Source organism: Rhinatrema bivittatum, chromosome 3, assembly GCF_901001135.1.
Source record: "Rhinatrema bivittatum chromosome 3, aRhiBiv1.1, whole genome shotgun sequence".
In the NCBI taxonomy this organism is placed as follows: Eukaryota; Metazoa; Chordata; class Amphibia; order Gymnophiona; family Rhinatrematidae; genus Rhinatrema; species Rhinatrema bivittatum.
Genome location: NC_042617.1, coordinates 23,113 through 43,847, shown reverse-complemented (window position 1 = coordinate 43,847; position 20,735 = coordinate 23,113). Strand labels below are relative to the sequence as shown.

Below are 20,735 nucleotides of genomic sequence, written 5' to 3'. Positions count from 1 at the left end.
CTACCGGTTCTAGACCTCTCATGATTTTAAACACCTCTATCATATCCCCCCTCTATCATATCACCACATGGAGCAATAAACCAGTGTGGTGTAAAAACTATCCAGGATATTAAGACCGCTGTTTGTTAGATGATGAAATCCTTCAAAGGCATTTGTACGTCACCAATAGCCACTGGCAACTGGACTCGCTGTTAACCTTGAGAAAAATATAAAGAGCTACCTTCAGTGGGCAAAAAATCTCATATCGCCAGAATTAGACAAGAAGATGCTACTCCATCATAAGAACATAAGAACATAAGAAATTGCCATGCTGGGTCAGACCAAGGGTCCATCAAGCCTAGCATCCTGTTTCCAACAGAGGCCAAAACCAGGCCACAAGAACCTGGCAATTACCCAAACACTAAGAAGAACCCATGCTACTGATGCAATTAATAGCAGTGGCTATTCCCTAAGTATAATTGATTAATAGCCATTAATGGACTTCTCCTCCAAGAACTTATCCAAACCTGTTTTGAACCCAGCTACACTAACTGCACTAACCACCTCCTCTGGCAACAAATTCCAGAGCTTTATTGTGCGTTGAGTGAAAAAGAATTTTCTCTGATTAGTCTTAAATGTGTTACTTGCTAACTTCATGGAATGCCCCCTAGTCCTTCTATTATTCGAAAATGTAAATAACCGAGTCACATCTACTCGTTCAAGACCTCTCATGATGTTAAAGACTTCTATCATATCCCCCCTCAGCCGTCTCTTCTCCAAGCTGAACAGCCCTAACCTCTTCAGCCTTTCCTCATAGGGGACCTGTTCCATCCCCTTTATCATTTTGGTTGCCCTTCTCTGTACCTTCTCCATCGCAACTATATCTTGAACATCAAAGTTCTTCAAGCAACAAAAGGTCTTGCAGCGTTGCAACCTACACCAAACTATCCCGACCAAAGTTAACCCTAACCCTAAGAGCCTTCTGTTGCGGTAGAACTCCTCTCTGCCACTGGGTGGGATAATGGCTAGGGGAGTGCAGCCAATACATGCCAGAACATTTGAAAAGTTGGCAGTGGCATAGAAACCTCTCTTCAAGTCCAGAAAGTTCTGCCTTTCATGAGGGAATGTCATGTAATGATTAATGTACAAGTTGTACTGTTGTTATGACTTGGCCCAGACAGTGGGTAAAACATATTTATGACAATCTCACGATGACCCCCGACTGTTGTTTGGAAGGAGCCAGATGCCATAAAATGCAGGCTGCACAATAGTTTGGTGAGGCCTGGTATGGCAAGGGACCTTTCCGTGACAGGATTGAGATCCCTTCCGAGTTATTGATATAATTCCATGATAGCCTGAGAACTGAGCCAATACTTCATAACCACATGTTCTTCTGGTATCCTCAGCAATGTGGCTTGTGGATGAAAGATGCACTTCTGAACTGTTACTGCGTGACTTCTTGTGTGGCAAACCCTGACATGGACCAGGGTGTTCCTAGGGTAATTCCACAGGAGGCAATTGAACCTTCCTTGCCTGTTGTAGTCATTGAAGCAGTAGACCTCCCCCTAACATTGTATCCTTAGGAAGACAGGGCAGGTAGCAAAAGCTGTTTTTGTTGGGCCAGCAGGATTGTTTAGGTGTGTCTGAGAGAAGGCTTCATTTTATCATGTGCAATAATAACCATGATCCACGATAATAGCTGCTATGGAATGATAAAAGCTTTTTCCATTCTACTGCAAATCAAAAAGGTGTTATTTCCCAAGTTAAATCCAGTGTTATTATGCATTATTTTACTGCAAAATGCATACTTTTCTAGTTCTTGCATGCTTATTATCATATTTACATACTATCACACGATGCAATAAATATTGCATGTCTGTCACATGTTAGACCCCATTTATTGTGTCACAAAGCTCTAATGTGGCCTGATGAATGACCCTATTAGCTGGTTTAACTTCTTACAGGCCCATACAGTAAAGTGTGCTCCGGTGGAGCGCACTGTTAGACCGCGTGTTTTTGACGCGCTATTTTTACCCCTTATACAGTAATGGGTAAAAGCGCATCGAAAACACGTGGCCAAACCCCCCCCCCCCCCCGAAACTAAAAGCACCCGCAACATGCAAATGCATCTTGATGGGCCTATTAGTTATTCCCACGCGATTCAGAAAGTAAAATGTGCAGCCAAGCCTCACATTTTACTCTCAGAAATTAACGCCTGCCAAAGGCAGGCGTTAATTTCAGCCAGCACTGGGGAAGTGCACAGAAAAGCAGAAAAAACTGCTTTTCTGTGCACCCTCTGACTTAATATCATGGTGATATTAAGTCAGAGGCCCCAAAAATAAAAATAAATTAAAAATAAAAATAAATGTTTTCAATCTGCCCGTGGCCTGCGGGTTGGAAGACGGATGCTCAATTATGTCGGCGTCCGTTTTCCGAACCCATGGCTGTCAGCGGTAAAATTGAGCAATGGCTGTCAAACCCGCTGTCAGCCGTCGCTCCTGTCAAAAAGGAGGCGCTAGGGAGGCGCTAGGGAGGCGCTAGTGTCCTTAGCGTCTCCGTTTACCTTGGGTCCTCATTTACAAAAATGTATTTACTGGATCGCTCGCCCGCTCTCCTGCGACGTTTTCTGTATCGGCCCGTTAGCTGGCTAAAATATAAATGGCTAAGTGTCCCAAAATTAATTTAGCTGGATAGGTACTGAGTTATCTGTCTAACTGCTTCTGAATATGAACCTCTCAGTGCACCTGGTCCAATGTGCAGTGTTTAAATTAAGGGGAAGTTAGTTTTTCTTTTCACCATCCAAACTACTCTCATAGTGTCCTCACTTTTACTTTACCTGAAATGAGTATGGAATGCTTTCTGTTAAGTTTATAATATATTTGTTTAAATGTGCTTAAAACTCAAAGGAAATGCACTTCATTTTAGGGGAAATTAAACAAACACTATTCATGCATGCAATACTTCCAAATCTGTAAGCAATAATACAAAGGAAATGTAAGTCTCAGAGTGTGGAGCTTGGAAAGTAATATTTTTCTGAAATGTTTTCTTGCAGATCAGCTATGGATCTGTATTGTCTACATTCAGTGACAAGCACCAGTTCCCATCCTTTCTCCGTACTATACCAGGTAACAAATTCCAGAATGTCGCACTACCACGCTTAATTGCGCACTTCGGTTGGACTTGGATTGGAATGATCATCTCAGATGATGACGTAGGAGAACAGGGGAGACAGGACCTCAAAGATGGAATTGAAAGGAATGGTGGCTGTGTTGTTTTTATAGAAAAAATTCACCTGAGGTATGCCAAAGAAAGGATTTTCCATGTAGTGGAAGTGATCCGGGCATCATCAGTGAGTGTAGTGCTCATCCAGAGCCCCGAGGTGCACGCCAAAGTTTTACTGGAGGCTCTGGATGAGCAAAATGTGACTGGAAAAATCTTTCTCTTCTCTGTTTCATTTATAATCACTCCAGGACTCTTCACCAGACAGACTTGGAAACTATTAAATGGTACAATAGGGATAGCAGCTAACACTGGCATCATGCCAGGCTTCACTGAGTTTCTGTATAATCTGCATCCCTCTAATTCTCTGGAGGATATCTTTGTTAGACTATTCTGGGAGAAAGCATTCAGCTGCAGATGGCAGAGCACTAATAGCACATCTGGGCAGCACCTGGAAGCAGCAGTGCAGTTTTGTTCTGGGCATGAGATGAAGGATACCCTTGACTTGTCTTTATTTGAACTGTATGACCTGACATCTACCTACCATACCTACCTAGCAGTCTATGCCTTTGCGCACACTTTGAATGAGTTGTTGTCCTGCAGGTCAGGTCATGGACCTTTCAGCAACGGATCGTGTGCCAGCACTGATGACATCCAACCATGGCAGGTAAGAGAAAAAGACTTTCCCATTTCCAATCTAATCTCACACCTGATATCTGGTAGCTGTAGTAACAAACTCCTTGCAGACAGTGGAGGTTTTCTGGGATTTCACAGCCTTGAGGTTTCCTACTCCATAAACTGTGTATTGTGCTTTGCTTTTAATAATAATATTTCTGTATATCTCTGTCTCTGATGCATTTGCATTCTAAAAGTATTTTTAAAAGAGTTGTTTGCCACTTAGATTCCCACCCATCTTTTTTCCTGCTTTCCAAGGGAAGAGGTCAGGTCTTCTGATAAACTACTCTCTATTAAATTTAAATATAAATCGAAAGAGTTTGGGGGATTCTTTACTAAAATACCCGGTATTTAAGATAAAAATAAAAGAGGCAATTTCAAACATATGCAGATTGTTGCAAAGTCTCTGGGTACTGTTCCTATGGCATTAGTTCCAATTTTCCTTTTGAAAACTGCCTAGGGAAAAAGTACCAACAGAGATTTGCACCTGCTTTTCTGAAGATAATTTTTCCCTAAAAACAATGGCCTCAGTATTGAAAGCTAAATGGCAATGATAGGAGTTACCCAGCTAACTTACAAAGGATATTCATTCAGCTATGCTGCTGAATATCGCTGTTAAAAGCAAGCAGGTCTAACTTATCCAATTAACTTTATTGCAGATGCGATAAATGGGTGCGTTAAAATAGCACACAGAATGATGAAGCTAGGTCTCAGCAGGATAATTGACTCCAACCCAGAACGCACCCATCCTGCCCTGAGTTAGCTGTGCAAAAACTTAACCGGATAACTTACAGATGCTCAGTGCAGCAGGATTTCCAAATCCTACCATCTGTCCGGCTAAGTCTGAACGTAGGTGGACAAATGGCAGTGAATATCTGCCCAAATGGAATTTATTTAATATAATAAATATGGTGTTCTAGTTCTTAGATAAACCATTTGGAAGCTTAGAGCTTGCACTATCTGTCTGCAACCCTCCACAATACAAAAACTATTGACTTAGGTTAAAGAGGAACTGGCTCAAATTAGAGGTGCCAATATTCAATTGGCAGATAGCTGGATAAGCCCTACTTATCTGGCTATCTAGCAACCACTGAATGTCTGCTCAGTGCCCACAAGATAAGTCACTTATGCAGCTATCTAATTAGCTGGATAAAAAGTGGGCAGGCAGTGTGCGGACTGGGGCAGCGCTACTTAGCTAGAAAACTTATCTAGCTAAGTAGCAATATTGGGACTTGGCCACGTAAGTTATGTGGCAAGGTCTAGAACTGCTATTGACTTAGCCACAGAACACTTATCTGTCTAAATCCAGTTTATACACATTCAGCAGCATAGCCATCCACTGAATATTCTTGTAACTTAGCCGGATAAGTTACTTAGCCAGCTGGCATCTCAATATCTATCCAAGAATTGCTTTACCCCCATATACAGCATATGGACAATCTACCTCCATTCCAATAAAGGATCTGAAGAAGTAGAACTACATGGTTTACAGTGGGTTTTGGCATAATATGACCTGTATTGCAGAAACATCTCCCCCCCCCCCCCACACACACACCAAATGATACTGGGGTTTATGCGCATGGCTGGGCTTCATTGAAAATTAGCGCAATGCGCACAAGACCCGGCCATGCACATAAATCCCAGATTTTACATGCACAGGCCTTTCAAAATCTGTCCGAATGTGTACCTCAGGGGGTGTCTCAGTGGTCGGGTTAGGGACCTGGATGTTCTAGTACACCCAGTAGGTTCAGTGCTGTCACCGTGCGTTCGGGCTCTTCAGCTGTTTCAGAGCTTTATCCTGTCCAAGCCTTTTCTATGTACTTCCTATGGCTCATAGGATATGAATTTACCTTCATGGGTGCTTGTGAAGAGGAATTGCATAATGCTTCTTGATGTGGCATTAATTCTGCCAGCAGGCAGTATGTGAATTCGCATATGCTTTCCTTTTGAGTAGTGTTTAAACCTCGGTTAAGAAAGACCAATAAAGACCAGCTCTAAAAGTCAATCTAAGAAATTTATTATAAAGAGAGGCGTGATTTCTTTAGGAGTAGCAAGCGTTACAATCAAGCAGTGTAAGCTTAGACCCTACTCAATGATCTATTGTCTGTGCACAGCATTATAAGGGTTTAACTTCAGCCAATAAACGGGTGTCTGCGTTTACCCGCCCCTTATCCCTTGACCAATTAGTAAATTTCGCACATGTACCTGCCTTGTTACTAAGGGCTTTAACACTGCTCCTCGTGTTGCCTGCGACATGCGTAGAAGCTGGATCCTCTTCTTTGTCTGTTTTAAGTTTCGTTTTCTTGTTCTGGCATCTTCTGTTACCTCACTATTCATACATTCCCCCCTTGAAAGGTTTTGCCTAGGAACCTTTCACACCTATCTGCGTCGCACATCACCTGTCTTAGGTTGTTCCGCCTGACCAAGGCTATTCCTTGGTGGCTAGAGACTTACCCGTCTTCGTACCAATGTGCTCATTTTTAATAAATGGCTATTATTTGTAGTTGGGAATGATGCGTTAGTGTCATTAGAATCTAAAAGCATTAGATTCAAAGTCTCTGTTTGGTTCAGCATGATCCGTGCACTCATCTGGGTTACCAACATTTCAGACACTCGATCGTGACATCTTCGTAGGCTAATACAGAGGCATGGTAGACACTAGCAAACACCAAGTCCTAGCAAGGCAATGGTACATGCAGAGCCAATTAGAATTTTTAAGCCTGAACCTAATCTAGAGAATCAGGATCCAAGGGATCCAAAGGGATCACTAACTTCAAATCCTTTCCACATCTGTACTGGTACATGAGCAATCGACATCATGTTTCAGGTGATCTCTTCAATTACTTCACCCTTGTTGTCTATCTGTAAATAGCAGTTACTGAGGTTAAACTTTCCACATAATAAGAACATAAGAACATAAGAAAATGCCATACTGGGTCAGACCAAGGGTCCATTAAGCCCAGCATCCTGTTTCCAACAGTGGCCAATCCAGGCCATAAGAACCTGGCAAGTACCCAAAAACTAAGTCTATTCCATGTAACCATTGCTAATATGTAATCTAACGCTAGATGGTTCTGGTAAATGGCCTTCTGGAAACTCTTTTGCTGTGTAGCTAGTATTCTCAGTGCTTTAGTAGTTTCATTAGTAATTATTTCAACAACAGCTTGCAATCTTATAATACGATTCAACATGTATATTGGGGTTCTGCAACCCCAGGAGCCATCCTGAGTCCAGGAGGCAGGGTCGTAATAGGCCACAATACATTCTGGAGGCCATTCGTCATCTTTCCAATTACCTATCTTAAGGTCTCGTTTCTTTCTGAGGCTAGAATAGGTACTATACAGGGGCATTCCCAACTGTTGACCCATCTTTAGGGGAATTAAGAAAAATGAGGGACGAATAGTGCCAATGGTACAGGTGCCAAACCATCCCTTGGGCAGGGAAGAATGTGCGTAGGTGCCACATATCCAATATAATCCATTCGGGGCAAACCAGCTCGGGGGAGTTAGTCCATTTTTCAGGGAGAGGAAAGGTTCACCTTCCCAACCGGTAAAGTTCGGGATTACAGAAGAATTAGGCCAATGGAAAATTATCATTTGAGCTTTCATGGTATAATTGAGGGAAGATTGTGACAAGCAAGAGGAATTGCCTACAGCTATAGTGTGCAGTAGTGTGTAAGGTCTATGGATGCACCATGTTGCAACAATGGAGTGGGCCAGTATCCACTGTGCTTTCCCATATCTGGGTGGTAATTGAATACTGGAAACATTATAGGGTGTTTTCCAATCCCATTCTTTTGCTTCCCAAGGCCAATTATCTCCCATATTGGTTCCCCCACAAACATAACAATTAGAGACATTGAGGGAAATGGTGATAGCATTGGCAAGGTCAATAAACAGATTTCGGGCGGTCAGGGACACAGGAAAAGGTTCTTGAACATGCTGGAAAAATTCATTAAAAATAGCGGAGTGATCTAATGGACTTTTACGGGTGGTAACCTTCTGAAGCTAAAAGAACCCTCCAGGGTCTGTCCCTGTGGCATAAATTCAGATACCGAAAATGTTACCCCATGTGTATAGGAAATCAGATGGCTTGAAGAGGGTAAAATTGACCTTGTTACAGGTGTTCAGGGCACAGCTTGACAAGCTCTGGACCAAAGTCAAGGAAGCAGATTTGCAGGTGGTAGCACAGACTCCGCCATCTTCATCCCAATAGCCACAGTAAGAATGGGTTTCGGTCAACGCACAACGAGACTTATAGTACTAGGCAGGCCAGTTCATGGGACATATGTATTTGTGGTTATGCATGTAAGTATGGTGCCAGTCTAAAGAGGTTCCACATGTGCGGATGAGATCCCAATAGGGATGAAATAGAAGGGATTCTGCCTTCTCAGGTTGGGACAATTGGGCTGATACCAAAAGCTGTCCTTTGGGTGAGCCACCCTTATGGACCTGTATCCATTGCTGGGCGGGATTCTCAGTGGGATCAAAACAAGTAATCATAATCCCTGCAGTACATAGACTGTATCGTGTGGAGTTATATGTGCAGTGTGTGACAATCCCTTTACACTCATATCGGGACTTGTACAATAAAGTGGAGGTTTTGGTATTGCCATCTATCGTTATTATGATACAGGCTTCGCAGTCTGGGTCAGTGATACACATAGGCAATACTAACATGCCAACTCAGAGGGACCACATACAGAAACAGCTAAACATCCTCACAGGTTATAAAACTCGTATGCCAAACTGGAAATACAGAAATAGGCTAAAGGAGGTAAGAATTATAAACAGAACCAAAATTACAGACATCCAGGAATCGAAAGAGAGGAATAGAGGTTGGTGGAACATTTCAGTGTAGGCGCGTGTGAGTCAGCGGGGATAGTTATTGGTGCGACAAGAGATGCCGTAGTTCGGCGTCATTGGGGAGGGTATTGGTGTTTCGGTCCTGTCCATGCACAGGGATTGAACGTCGGGTATTGAGATTGCCCCCTAGAGTGTTGAGGAGCCCTCATGGGGTATTGATTCTCGGGGTTCGGGTAAGGGGCGGAGTGACAATCTCGGGTGTAATGACCAAACTGGCCACATTGGTAACATTGTTGTCCTGGCCCTCTTCTCTGGGACGTAGGCTAGTCGGGGGCATAATCCTGATGATCCCAATCATGGGGCCTTACGTCTCGAATCCAAGCCTGCAGTGGACGACGCAGTAATGACCTACCCCTAGTTCCACCAAAGGAACCACGTGGAACAGGAGCTTGAAAGAAACAGGAATCTTCAACAGGGGTATCAGCTAAACTTTGCTTAGGGGTTTCGTGCTCTTTAATAATGAGCGCACTGGCCTTCGTCTGAGTTTTAATCAAATCCTCTTGGGATTTGTCTTTGGCATCCAAAAATTTCTGAATGTGATGTAGGATGTTACTGTGCATGAGTCCCCATGCCATGTTCTGTAAACCTACAACATTACCCAAGGCTTGGTGAACCTTATCGGGTAGAGTTTGGACAAACATATGGCAAAACAGGGGTAAGGAGTTGACATCATAATATGATCCTCCCACCTCCTGATTAAACATCTCCTGAAAATTATGCAAGTAGGTATCAAACGGTGTTAATTTGGGGTCCCATCGGGTGGAAGTCAGCTTGGAGAAATCCCGTTGTTATGGAAATAAATGGCGAAGGGCATCCCATGTGGCAGAACGATGTGAATTAAATGAGTCTCCATCATGATCCTGAGTTAATAACATGGAGGAACGCTGGGCCGTGGTCCAGACAGCAGATTGATCTAACCCGGGTGTTTGTGCAAAAAGGGCCTTGATATCACCAACGGCAAGCTGCATGCCCATGGTTAGGCTTTCAAATTTATGAATCCAAGCGGTGGCGTCGCGAGAAATAGAGGGAAGGCTAGAAAGAATAGCATACAGATCCGTAAAGGACCAGGGTAAGTACGACTGGATGGGGGTACCTCTGGCGGTATATGTCTTAGTTAGAATGGGAAGAACCACAGCAGGGGTTGGTAGGGTCGGAGAAGAGGTCCTTGTCATGGTTTCCATAGCAGCGGGGTACTGGCCTTCATATTTTTCCCATACTTTCAATCCTTACTTCCCATACTTCAATCCTTACTTCCCATACTTCCTTCCATATAAGTCTGAATTATTGAAGACCAGGAGGGATTTGGGTTATCTCTGATAGCACTGCGAGCTGTATTCATATCAGCAGTGGAAAGAGATCCGACACTTGGATAAAGCCTCATCTGGGGATTTAAGGCTTCTGTCCAGCCGGCCAAATTATCAACCCAGGGAAAAACGTATTGGTAAGAGCGTTCTTGGCACACTATGAAATCGCCGGGGGTTAATGCTGGCAGAGGCGAGGGAGTAGGGGTAGCATTCAGACCTTTGGCAGGAATAGCAGCAAACGCCGAAGGGTTGTCGTAAATCGGTTCACTTGGGATTGCACAGTCTGCAATACGTTGCCGTAAAGCCGAAACCATACGACTCTGTACTGTAGTGGGTTGCATAGGTGGTGAGATAGGTGGATCTTCGAATGCCAACTGTCCCAACAGATCATCAGAAAGGACAGAGATGGGGCTACAAGGAGGTTGGGTGGCAGAATCGTAATCGGGGGAAACCGGAGTGCAATGCAGGGTACCATGGCAGAGATGAGGCCTCCCTCATCATCTTGAGGTAGCGGAGCTGGGGGAATGGGGGCGGGCGCTGTAGCAGTGGTAGTATTAACAGTTGTCACAGGCTGTCATGCAGATATGGACGGCAGCAAAACTCGGTCTGGGATTAAGGGGGTGTAACCAATGGCTGTCATAGGGAAGTACACTTGAGGGGTGTGGTTTGGATGGGGGTGGTTGCAACGGCGGGAAACGCGATTTGCTGAAGGGGGGCCTGTACATCGGCGTATAGATGTGAACTTAGTGACGTATCATAAGGCGGTGGAGCCCCAAGGGATGTGTTGACGGCAGTTTCAACGGCCATGGGAGGGGTAAGGGGCATCGTATCAGGGTCCGGAAGAGGATCGGTGGAGGGAACCGAAAGAGGAACTGGGAGAGCACAGACTCCGCCATCTTCATCTTTTGGCAAAGAGGGAATCCCATATTCAATGAACGATTTAACCAAAACAAACCAACTGTGCACTTGTCGATGTTCCCTCAACTTATCAGCGTCAGCAGTGTACTTATTCTCAAAAAATTCTTTCAAATGAGACAACAAAATGCTATCGAACGAGCTGTGTGCAGGCCAGGCGAGAAAAGCATCCCTCGCTACCCTCGTGACTCATTTAAAGTGGCAAGTTCTAATCAACTTTTCATTCAGACGAAGAAATGCAAGCACTCGAGTGAGCGGTGCGTCATAAGGACCCGCGTCTGAGAAGGTAGGGGTCTTTTGCGAACGTCACCTAGAAAACATCGTGATCTAAGAAAGCGGCGAATGAAACAGAAAGAAAAACGCAGGCTAGAATGGAGAGAAATCTACTCTTATACAAGCATATAACAACAATAATAATAACAGGGACCCTTTTATGAGAAGGGGTCCTAAAGCCTTACCTGCTCCGACGTCTCGGGCGAGATTACTGAAACTAAATCAGACCCTGGACCGACTCACGGCCCCGAATAAAGCACTGCTCCCGCGTGCTGATTACGGACGCCAGCCATACTTGTAGTACCTGGTACCAGCCGGTAGCTTTGGACGGCCGCTGCACGCCTGATACCTGAGACGGACGTCCCGCGGAAGTTTGCGCAAGGCTTCCGGGGATCCAAGTCATGGCACCATATGTTTAAACCTCGGTTAAGAAAGACCAATAAAGACCAGCTCTAAAAGTCAATCTAAGAAATTTATTATAAAGAAAGGCGTGATTTCTTTAGGAGTAGCAAGCGTTACAATCAAGCGGTGTAAGCTCAGACCCTACTCAATGATCTATTGTCTGTGCACAGCATTACCAGGGTTTACCTTCAGCCAATCAACAGGTGTCTGCGTTTACCCGCCCCTTATCCCTTGACCAATTAGTAAATTTCGCACATGTACCTGCCTTGTTACTAAGGGCTTTAACACTGCTCCTCGTGTTGCCTGTGTCATGCGTAGAAGCTGGATCCTCTTCTTTGTCTGTTTTAAGTTTCGTTTTCTTGTTCTGGCACCTTCTATTACCTCACTATTCATACAGTAGACTTTCATTTTAATTCACTTACATTTTGTAAGAACATAAGAACATGCCATACTGGGTCAGACCAAGGGTCCCTCAAGCCCAGCACCCTGTTTCCAACAGGCCATAAGAACCTTGCAAGAACCCAAAAACTAAGTCTATTCCATGTTACCGTTGCTAGTAATAGCGGTGGTTATTATCTAAGTCAACTTAATTAATAGTAGGTAATGGACTTCTCCTCCAAGAACTTATCCAATTCTTTTTTAAACACAGCTATACTAACTGCACTAACCACATCTTCTGGCAACAAATTCCAGAGTTTAATTGTGCAGTGAGTGAAAAAGAACTATCTCCAATTAGTTTTAAATGTGCCACATGCTAACTTCATGGAGTTCCCCCTAGTCTTTCTATTATCCGAAAGCGTAAAATACCGATTCACATCTACCCGTTCTAGACCTCTCATGATTTTAAACACCTCTATCATATCCCCCCTCAGCCGTCTCTTCCCCAAGCTGAAAAGTCCTAACCTCTTTAGTCTTTCCTCATAGCGGAGCTGTTCCATTCCCTTTATCATTTTGGTCGCCCTTCTTTGTACCTTCTCCATCGCAATTATATCTTTTTTGAGACGCGGCGACCAGAATTGTACACAGTATTCAAGGTGTGGTCTCACCATGGAGCGATACAGAGGCATTATGACATTTTCTGTTTTATTCACCATTCCCTTTCTAATAATTTCCAACATTCTGTTTGCTTTTTTGACCGCTGCAGCACACTGAGCCGACGATTTCAATATGTTATCCACTATGACACCTAGATCTCTTTCTTGGGTAGTAGCACCTAATATGGAACCTAACATTGTGTAACTATAGCATGGGTTATTTTTCCCTATATGCATCACCTTGCACTTGTCCACATTAAATTTCATCTGCCATTTGGATGCCCAATTTTCCAGTCTCACAAGGTCTTCCTGCAATTTATCACAATCTGCTTGTGATTTAACTACTCTGAACAATTTTGTATCATCTGTTTTGTACAAACATCTTCTTTCTATCTCCCATTTCCAGGTTCTGCATTATTTGAAAAACATCCATTTTAAGACCAAAGCAGGTGAAAACATATTTTTTGATCAAAATGGAGATGTTCCTGCCTTTTATGATGTAATTAATGTGCAGATATCCCAAAACGACACATTCATGCTTGTAAAAGTTGGTAAATTTGATCCTTGGGCACCCAAAGGTAAAGAAGTCAGCATCAACATGAGTTCTATCATGTGGAACAGCAGAGAATCTCAGGTGAGAATAAAAATTACCGGCAGTCAGGGCTGGTGCAAGAGGATTGGGCGCCCTAGGCACCTTCAGCCTTGCGCCCCCCCCCCAGCACGACTAGGTGCTGGGGGCAGCACCTAGTCGTGCTGCCCCCAGCTCCGCCCCCGGTCACAGCCCTGACTCCAGGGGCAGGGACCACATGTCACCACTCCCCCATCCTCCCCCTCCACCCCCAAAAAGAAAACCTCACAAAACACCTGGTTCCAGCGGGGAGCCTGGGAGGGATCTGCCGCTCCCAGGTCATCGGCTGCCACTAATCAAAATGGCGCCGGTGGCCTTCAGCCCCTACCATGTGACAGGGGCTACCAGTGCCATTGGTTGGCCCCTGTCACATGTTAGGGGCTAAAGGCCACCGGTGCCATTTTGGTTAATGGCAGCCAAGGCCCCAGGAGCGGCAGATCACTCCCGGGTCCTCCGCTGGACCACCAGGGGTGCGTTGGGAGGATGGTACGATGGGGGGTGGGGGGGGAAGCAGGGTGAGGTGGGGTGAGGCGGGGGCTGGGCAGAATTTTGAAGGAGCACTTTTTGCCCTTTCAGAATTCTGCCTGAAGTGGCCGCGAGCAGCGGCTGCGCCCCATAAATCTTGGCACCCTAGGCAGAGGCCTAGCTCGTCTAGTGGTTCGTCCGGCCCTGCCAGCAGCTCTTCCTTCTCCTGTTTGGGCTTCCAGCAAAACCAGACCCAGGATTGTGATTGATGCCATGAGCCTTCATGGGAGGGTATGAGCATATCATTGTGTAACCTGTACTACACTGTGTCCCGTAATTGGCCAGATTTTTCGGGGGGTTGGTGGGGGGGAGGTTTTGTATATGCTTTCCTGCCCACTTCATCTACTTTCCATGCTCTTGTAGTGATTCCAAAATAAAACCACAGGATTCATTCCAATTGAATCCAACCATCTCATTGATTTTCTTGCATACATATAACACAGCAGATGGAGATTATATTTAAGAAGTAGTTCTTACAGTTCAATAGAATTAATAATACACTGCTCATCATTGAGATTTCACTAAACCCCATGTACTCACAAAAAGATGCCCAGGGTATTTTATAACATGGTGTGCGCCAAAATTAGGGGATGCATGCAGAAGTTGGGCTGACATGCGCCCATCCTATTTTGAAATCTCGAAGATGTGTGAATCTCAGGCTGCGCGCACATCTCCCAATGTTTCAAAAAGGGTCGTGACATGGTCTGGGCAGGGCAGGGCATGGGCATATAGGGCATTGCCAAGAGATATGTGTATAACTACCTACCTTCTTGGGTGCGTGCCCAGGTCCACCACCATGTACATTAACTTCTGCTATGGAAGAGGTGAAAGTTAAAAATAAATATTGTATTAGAGGGAATTAAAGGATCTGGGGTAACTGGGGGCAGTGTAGCCTAGTTCATAACTGAGTGAACTGGTGGACAAACTGGTGAATCTGGCAATGGCTGGACATGTACCAGTTTTTAAATTCCTTGGCTTTCATGCTAGGAGCGGCATTTATGTGCCTAGGCTCATGCCCATTTAAAATTGGGTGCACATAGGCAGTTGCCCAGTGTATTTTATAATATGCATGCAGTGTATTTTATAACATGCATGCACTCGGATTATAAAATCGACATGTCCCTGGGCGCACACCGTGTACATGTGCCAATGTGCGCCCACACACCAGTTTGAAAGTTATTGTCTTATTGCATACTTTGTTGATTTAGTGCACACTATTTGAGTTAGTGTGCACTATTTAAACTGACATAAAGATAAATTTTCAAAAGTTGTGTGTGTAAAAACTAGCAATTACGCATGTATAATAGCATATATGCAAGTATCTATTTTAAAATCCTCAGCAAAAAATTAGGTGTCGCTTATAATGGACTAACTCAACCAAGCAGAAAACATATATTAAGAAATATATATATAAGCAATATCTTATCTTGTTTTACTGACATTCATAGGCACTGCCAGTCAGAAGACCTTCATTTGCCTTACATTTAATCATTGGCCTCAGTCTGAAGAGTGCTACTTACACAGACAAGTTGCATTTTTTGCACTTATTTGAGTATATAATTTAGCCGGATAAATCTTAAAACACTACTTATCTGGTTAAGGTGTAGATTCATCAAATTGCTATAAATATAGTAGAACTAGCACCCGTGATAAAAAAATGGGTGTGGTTAGGCTAATTTCCGGTGTACCGCATTGTATAGGCAAACTTCACAAAGTGCGACGCATTGTGTCAGAGCGTCATGCGTCATTTTTCGAGGTGCGTGTTGATTTTTGCATGGCGCGTCATTTTTCTGGTTTAAATATACTGGTTTCCTGCAGATGCCTCTTTGAGGGTGTGTCAGACGTTGGAGAGAGGAGAGGAGAGGAGAGTTGGTGAGTTTAGTGGTTTAGTGGGAGTAGTAGCTTTATTCATTCAATTACCTGAGTATGTTGTCTGCTCTTCTGTTGTCATCTGTTTCCCTTTCGCTTGGTCTTTTGTCTTCTTTGTTGAAGTGAATGTTTTTGTTTGTTAGTCCAGTTTGTCTGTCTGTGTTTTCGTACGGAGGAGTGGTGGACAGGATGGAGTGTGAGAGGCATGATAAGAGGACAGGGAGGAGGTAGGAGAGGATGCAGGAGGATGAGGGCAGTAGTGCTAGGTGGAGGAGTAGGAGTAAGAGTATGGACAAGGAAAGTGACATAAGTAGAGATAGGTGGGTGGGAAGCAGGGCCGCCATCAGGAATTTTGAGGCCCCATACAGCTAAAATGTCTGGGCCACAAGCTTACCCTTTGCGCTCCGGGGACTCTGCGGCTCCTCGGCCTCCAGCTAGCAAGCAGACAGCGATGGCCCGCGCGCTTTGCCGGTGCATACTGTCTGACGCGGCGGTGACGTCACAGCCGCGTCAGACAGTGAACGCTGGCAGGACAGAGCGCACGGACGAGTCTCTGTCTGCGGTGCTCTGTAAATCAATGCTATGCGTGTCTAAAAGACACGCATAGCATTGATTCTCTCCCTTCTCTGGGGCCCGCACCCAGGGCCGGCTCCAGGTTTCAGTAGGCCCCTGGGCAACAGACTGTCGGAGAGAGCCTCAGTGGGCCTCTTTGCCATGAACTAATACATCCCCCAAGCGCACCTGCCGCCTGGCGGCTGCGGGCCCCCATATGTGGCAGTAGATCCTGGGGCCCCATACTGCAGGCCCAAGAATACTGCCCTGATGGCGGCCCTGGTGGGAAGGGATAGGAGGAGGTGGGAGGAGGAAAGGGATAGACAGGCAAGTATGGAGGGAGGATGGCAGGCTAGAGATAGACAGAGAGGGCAGAGGGGACGGGAGTTGGTAGGGCATGTGCAGGAGGGGGAAGAGGAAGGGAGAGGGGAGTGGGAGCGAGAGTGAGGAAAGGGAAGACACCTCTCTGGAAGCAGAATTAGCACCCTGTTCTGGCAGCCAGGCAGAAGGTGAGCCCGTCTGAGGGCTTTGAAGTTCATTGTGGAGGACAATGATATGATAATCGCAGGGGTCCTGGAGAATTATGTTATGCTCTTTGGCAAACAGGCTGCCAAGACATTGAGGGCATCCAAGGGCCAGATCTGGTGCACCATCACCCAAACTGTATGCAGACAAAGTAGCATGAAATTTAGTGTGGATTAGGTGGCCTACAGGTACCACGCCATCAAGGCTCAGCTGAAAATGAAGGGGTCTAACCAGAACAAATATATTTGGCAGACCGGAGGAGAAGCCCCTTGTCCAATAGTATTGACACCAATGGAAGAGTGCTTCCTCCAACCTCTGGGACCGGATGTCTTTGACTGAATGGCTGAATGGCTGGACACCACGTGAGCCGAAGCCAGTAAGTTCACTTCACCTGTAAATGGCAAGGCTGCTTCATCATGGATGCCATCGTCAAGTTTCTGAACATTCTTCTTCAACCATTAGATGTGAGTCTCCGCATCACCTCCATTCAAGGAGAACCTCTTCCAGGGCTCATCACCCATCGAACAGTAGCTGTCCGTCCTACCATGGGCAGCCTCCACGAGGAGGAGATGTCCTTCTATGTGTTAAAACGTTCTACACATCTAGTTATCCTGGGGCTGCCCTGGCTCCAGACCCACGAACCCCAGTTCAATTGGCAGTCCCTGCAGTTGGTGCAGTGGGGCTCCAAATGCCAGAAGACATGTCTACGTTAAGTATCTCCTGTTGTCCCTGTTCTGAAGTCTTCCACTCTATCTAGGTTGCCTACTCAGTATGTAGACTTCAAAGATGTCTTCTGAAGGCAGAAGGCGGATACCTTGCCTCCGTTACGCAAATTCATTTGTCCCATAGAACTTCTGCCGGGCACAACGCCTCCCAAGGGCAGAACTTATCCACTGTCTCACCCAGAAACCCTAGCCATGTCTGAGTATATCAAAGAGAACCTAGAAAAAGGGTTCATTCGTCCCTCTGATTCTCCTGCTGGTGCAGGATTCTTCTTCGTTAAGAAAAAGGACGGCGGGTTACGCCCCTGTATTGATTACAGAGGGCTCAACGCCATAACCTGCAAAGACCGATACCCCCTGCCCCTTATCAGCGAGATGTTTGACTGTCTTCAAGGGGCACGGATCTTCACCAAGTTGTATATGAGGGGTGCGTACAATCTGGTACGATTCCAACCTGAAGATATCTGGAAAACCGCATTCAACACAAGGGATGGTCACTATGAATATTCCGTGATGCCCTTTGGGTTATGCAATGCCCCAGCAGTCTTTCAATGTCTCATTAACGAAATACTTCAAGACCCCTTATACTCCTTCGTAGTTGTATATCTTGATGACATCCTGATCTTTTCGAAAGACCTTGAATCCCATCAAGATCATGTTCGGATTGTCCTCCAACACCTAAGAGGAAACCATCTTTATGCCAAGTTAGATAAGTGCCTCTTTGAGCGAAGTCGCTTACCCTTCCTAGGGTACATCATATCTGATCGAGGTTTCTCCATGGACCCAGATAAAGTCCAAAGGATCCGTGACTGGCCCCAGCCAGTAGGCCTACGGGCCTTACAACGTTGCCTTGGCTTTACCAATTATTACCGGAGCTTCATTGCCAATTATTTTACCCTAACTGCTCCTCTCACCGCCATGACCAAGAAAGGAGCTAACACTCGTGTGTGGACTCCCAAAGCTCAAGCTGCCTTTCAGATGCTCAAAGAAGCGTTCTGTTCCAATCCTTGTCTTCAGCATCCAGACCCAAGATGCCCATTCGTCGTTGAAGTTGACACCTCTGCAATTGGAGCAGGAGTCGTCTTAAGCCAGCTTTCTCCCAAGGGTAAATTGATACCTTGCTCATTCTACTCACACAAGTTCTCACCTACAGAGCAACGTTACACCGTTGGTGACCGAGAACTTCTTGCCGTCAAGTTTATTTATTTATTTATATAAAACTTTTCTATACCGTCGTTAAGAAGGGTCCGTCACAATGGTTTACAATGTGGCACATAATATAAGGATGTGTTGTGATCCTGCCCGCGAGGAGCGTGGGCAGGCTCTTACCTTCTCACAGCCAGTCGGGCTGCTGACTCTGCTGCTTCTTTCTCCCTGAATCAGTTGGGGCCGTCCCCACAGCTGTTGCCATGCGGTCTGCTCCTCTGCTACTGTTTCTGCCTTTCCCTGACGTGCTGCTGCGATCCCGGGACCTTCTGCCATCAGGCCATCTCTGCTGGTGCCTGCTTAGCCCGGGTCCTTGCCTGGCTGGGAAGCCGTCCCTGCCAGTGCCTGCAGCCTGCTACAGCTCTCTACTCTGCCTGCAGTCTTACCTTTCCTCCTGGGGCTGTCTTCATGGCATGGAGCCGTTCCTGCAGTCAGCCCTTCTCCTGCTTCAGTCCTTGCAGCTCTCTGTTCTCTCTGCCGGTGCCTGCAGCCAGCCTTACCTCTCTCTGCTTCTTCCTGCTTCAGTCCTTGCAGCTGGGAGCTGCTCCACTGACCTGCCTTCACCCAGCTCCAGTCCAGGGCTACTCCGCGGCTTCCTTGGGCCCTCCACGTGGCTGAGGACGCCACCAGCTTCCAGCTCTTCTCTCCAGCTGCCTAGGGCGCGGGCGCGCGCCTCTCTGCTCCTCTTCAAGGGCCAGCCAGGTGTGGCCCCCTGCTGACCCCTCCCTGGGCGTTGTCTACCTCAGCTCTACTAAAGGGCTCAGCGTTCAGTCTGTCTTTGCCTTCGCAAGGAGTTGGTCACTCCTGAGATCCTTCGCTCCAGGAGGTCGTCCGTGTTCCAGCACTTCTGCAAGGTCCTGTGAAACACAGGACCTTGCAGAAGTGTTACCTGTCGGAGCTCCTCGTCCAGTCCTGATGTCTGCCTGCCATTCCAGTCCCAAGGTCTGTCTCTTGATCCACTACCTGTGTTCCAGTCCTGATATTACCTACTGTTCCAGTTCCATGTTGCAGCCCTGAGGTGTGACTCCTGTTCCAGTATCCGTGTTCCAGTCCTGATGTTCCTGCTGTTCCAGATGTCCTTGTTCCAGCCCTGAGGTGTGTCTTATCCTTGTTCCTGATCCTGATGCTTTAACCTGCCTTGAGCTGCCAGGAGTGCAGCGTATCCTTGCCTTGAGCTGCCAGGAGTGCAGGAACCTGCTTCCTCTTTCCTGTGCTCTCCCACTCTCAGCGTGGTCCGCGACCAGCCTTCCAGGGCTGAGTAGGGCGCGCATGAGGCAGGGTGGTCCGCGACTCAGTCCCGCGGGTGGTCTGAGTAGGGTGCCCTGAGGGACAGTGCCCATGTCTTCCTTCAGCCCTCGTTCCTGACTCCACCTCTGTGCATCCAGTACCCGTCCTGAGTCCACGTCTGTTCCTGAGTCCACCTCTGTGCATCCAGCACCTCGTCCTGAGTGCACGTGTGTGCCTGAGTCCACGTCTATGCATCCTGCACCTCGTTCCTGAGTCTACGTCATTCCTGAGTCTCGTCTGAATCCATGTTCCAGTCTTCGCTACCCTGGCCTCCATCTGGCCTGCCGCTTCGTGCCGTACCCTGCGGCAGGTCCGAAAGGGCTGGGAACGGTCGGAGGACTGTTCACAAGACCAACATTGCGTTGTTGGGTCTTCCGAAGCGTGCAGGTCCGGAGTTGTATTGTGTCCATGCAATAACATCTATGTGGGTAAAACCAAAAGAATTTTGTGATTGCATATCACAAAAGCTGCTTAAAAGGAGGTCGCATTGAAGCACCGCAACAGATTTTTTGTGATTGACGTTGTGGTTTCACATCTACAGGGGGGGAGATTCCAACAAAGGTTTAATCTGTCAAGAACAAAAATGGATTTTTGAATTGGAAAGTCTAACATTGAGTGAATTAAATTTGGGTATTGAAAGGGGTAATTTCTTGTACAAACTATTTTTTGAGACAGATCATATCATCTTTTGCTTAGGTAGAACTGCCTTTGATGACCTGGATTCTGTTCTTGCTGGTGGTGCATCATATAGAGAC

The 20,735-nt window shown here is 46.1% G+C and overlaps 1 protein-coding gene across 1 annotated transcript in view; it reads left to right on the top strand.

Moving 5' to 3' along the window:
• LOC115088460 (extracellular calcium-sensing receptor-like) overlaps positions 1-20,735 on the top strand; it is a 110,793-nt gene that overhangs the window by 69,207 nt on the left and 20,851 nt on the right. Inside the window, exons 4-5 of the mRNA XM_029596733.1 lie at positions 3,032-3,865; positions 13,073-13,300. Coding sequence (XP_029452593.1) covers positions 3,032-3,865; positions 13,073-13,300 — 1,062 coding nt within the window. The remainder of the gene's footprint in view (positions 1-3,031; positions 3,866-13,072; positions 13,301-20,735) is intronic.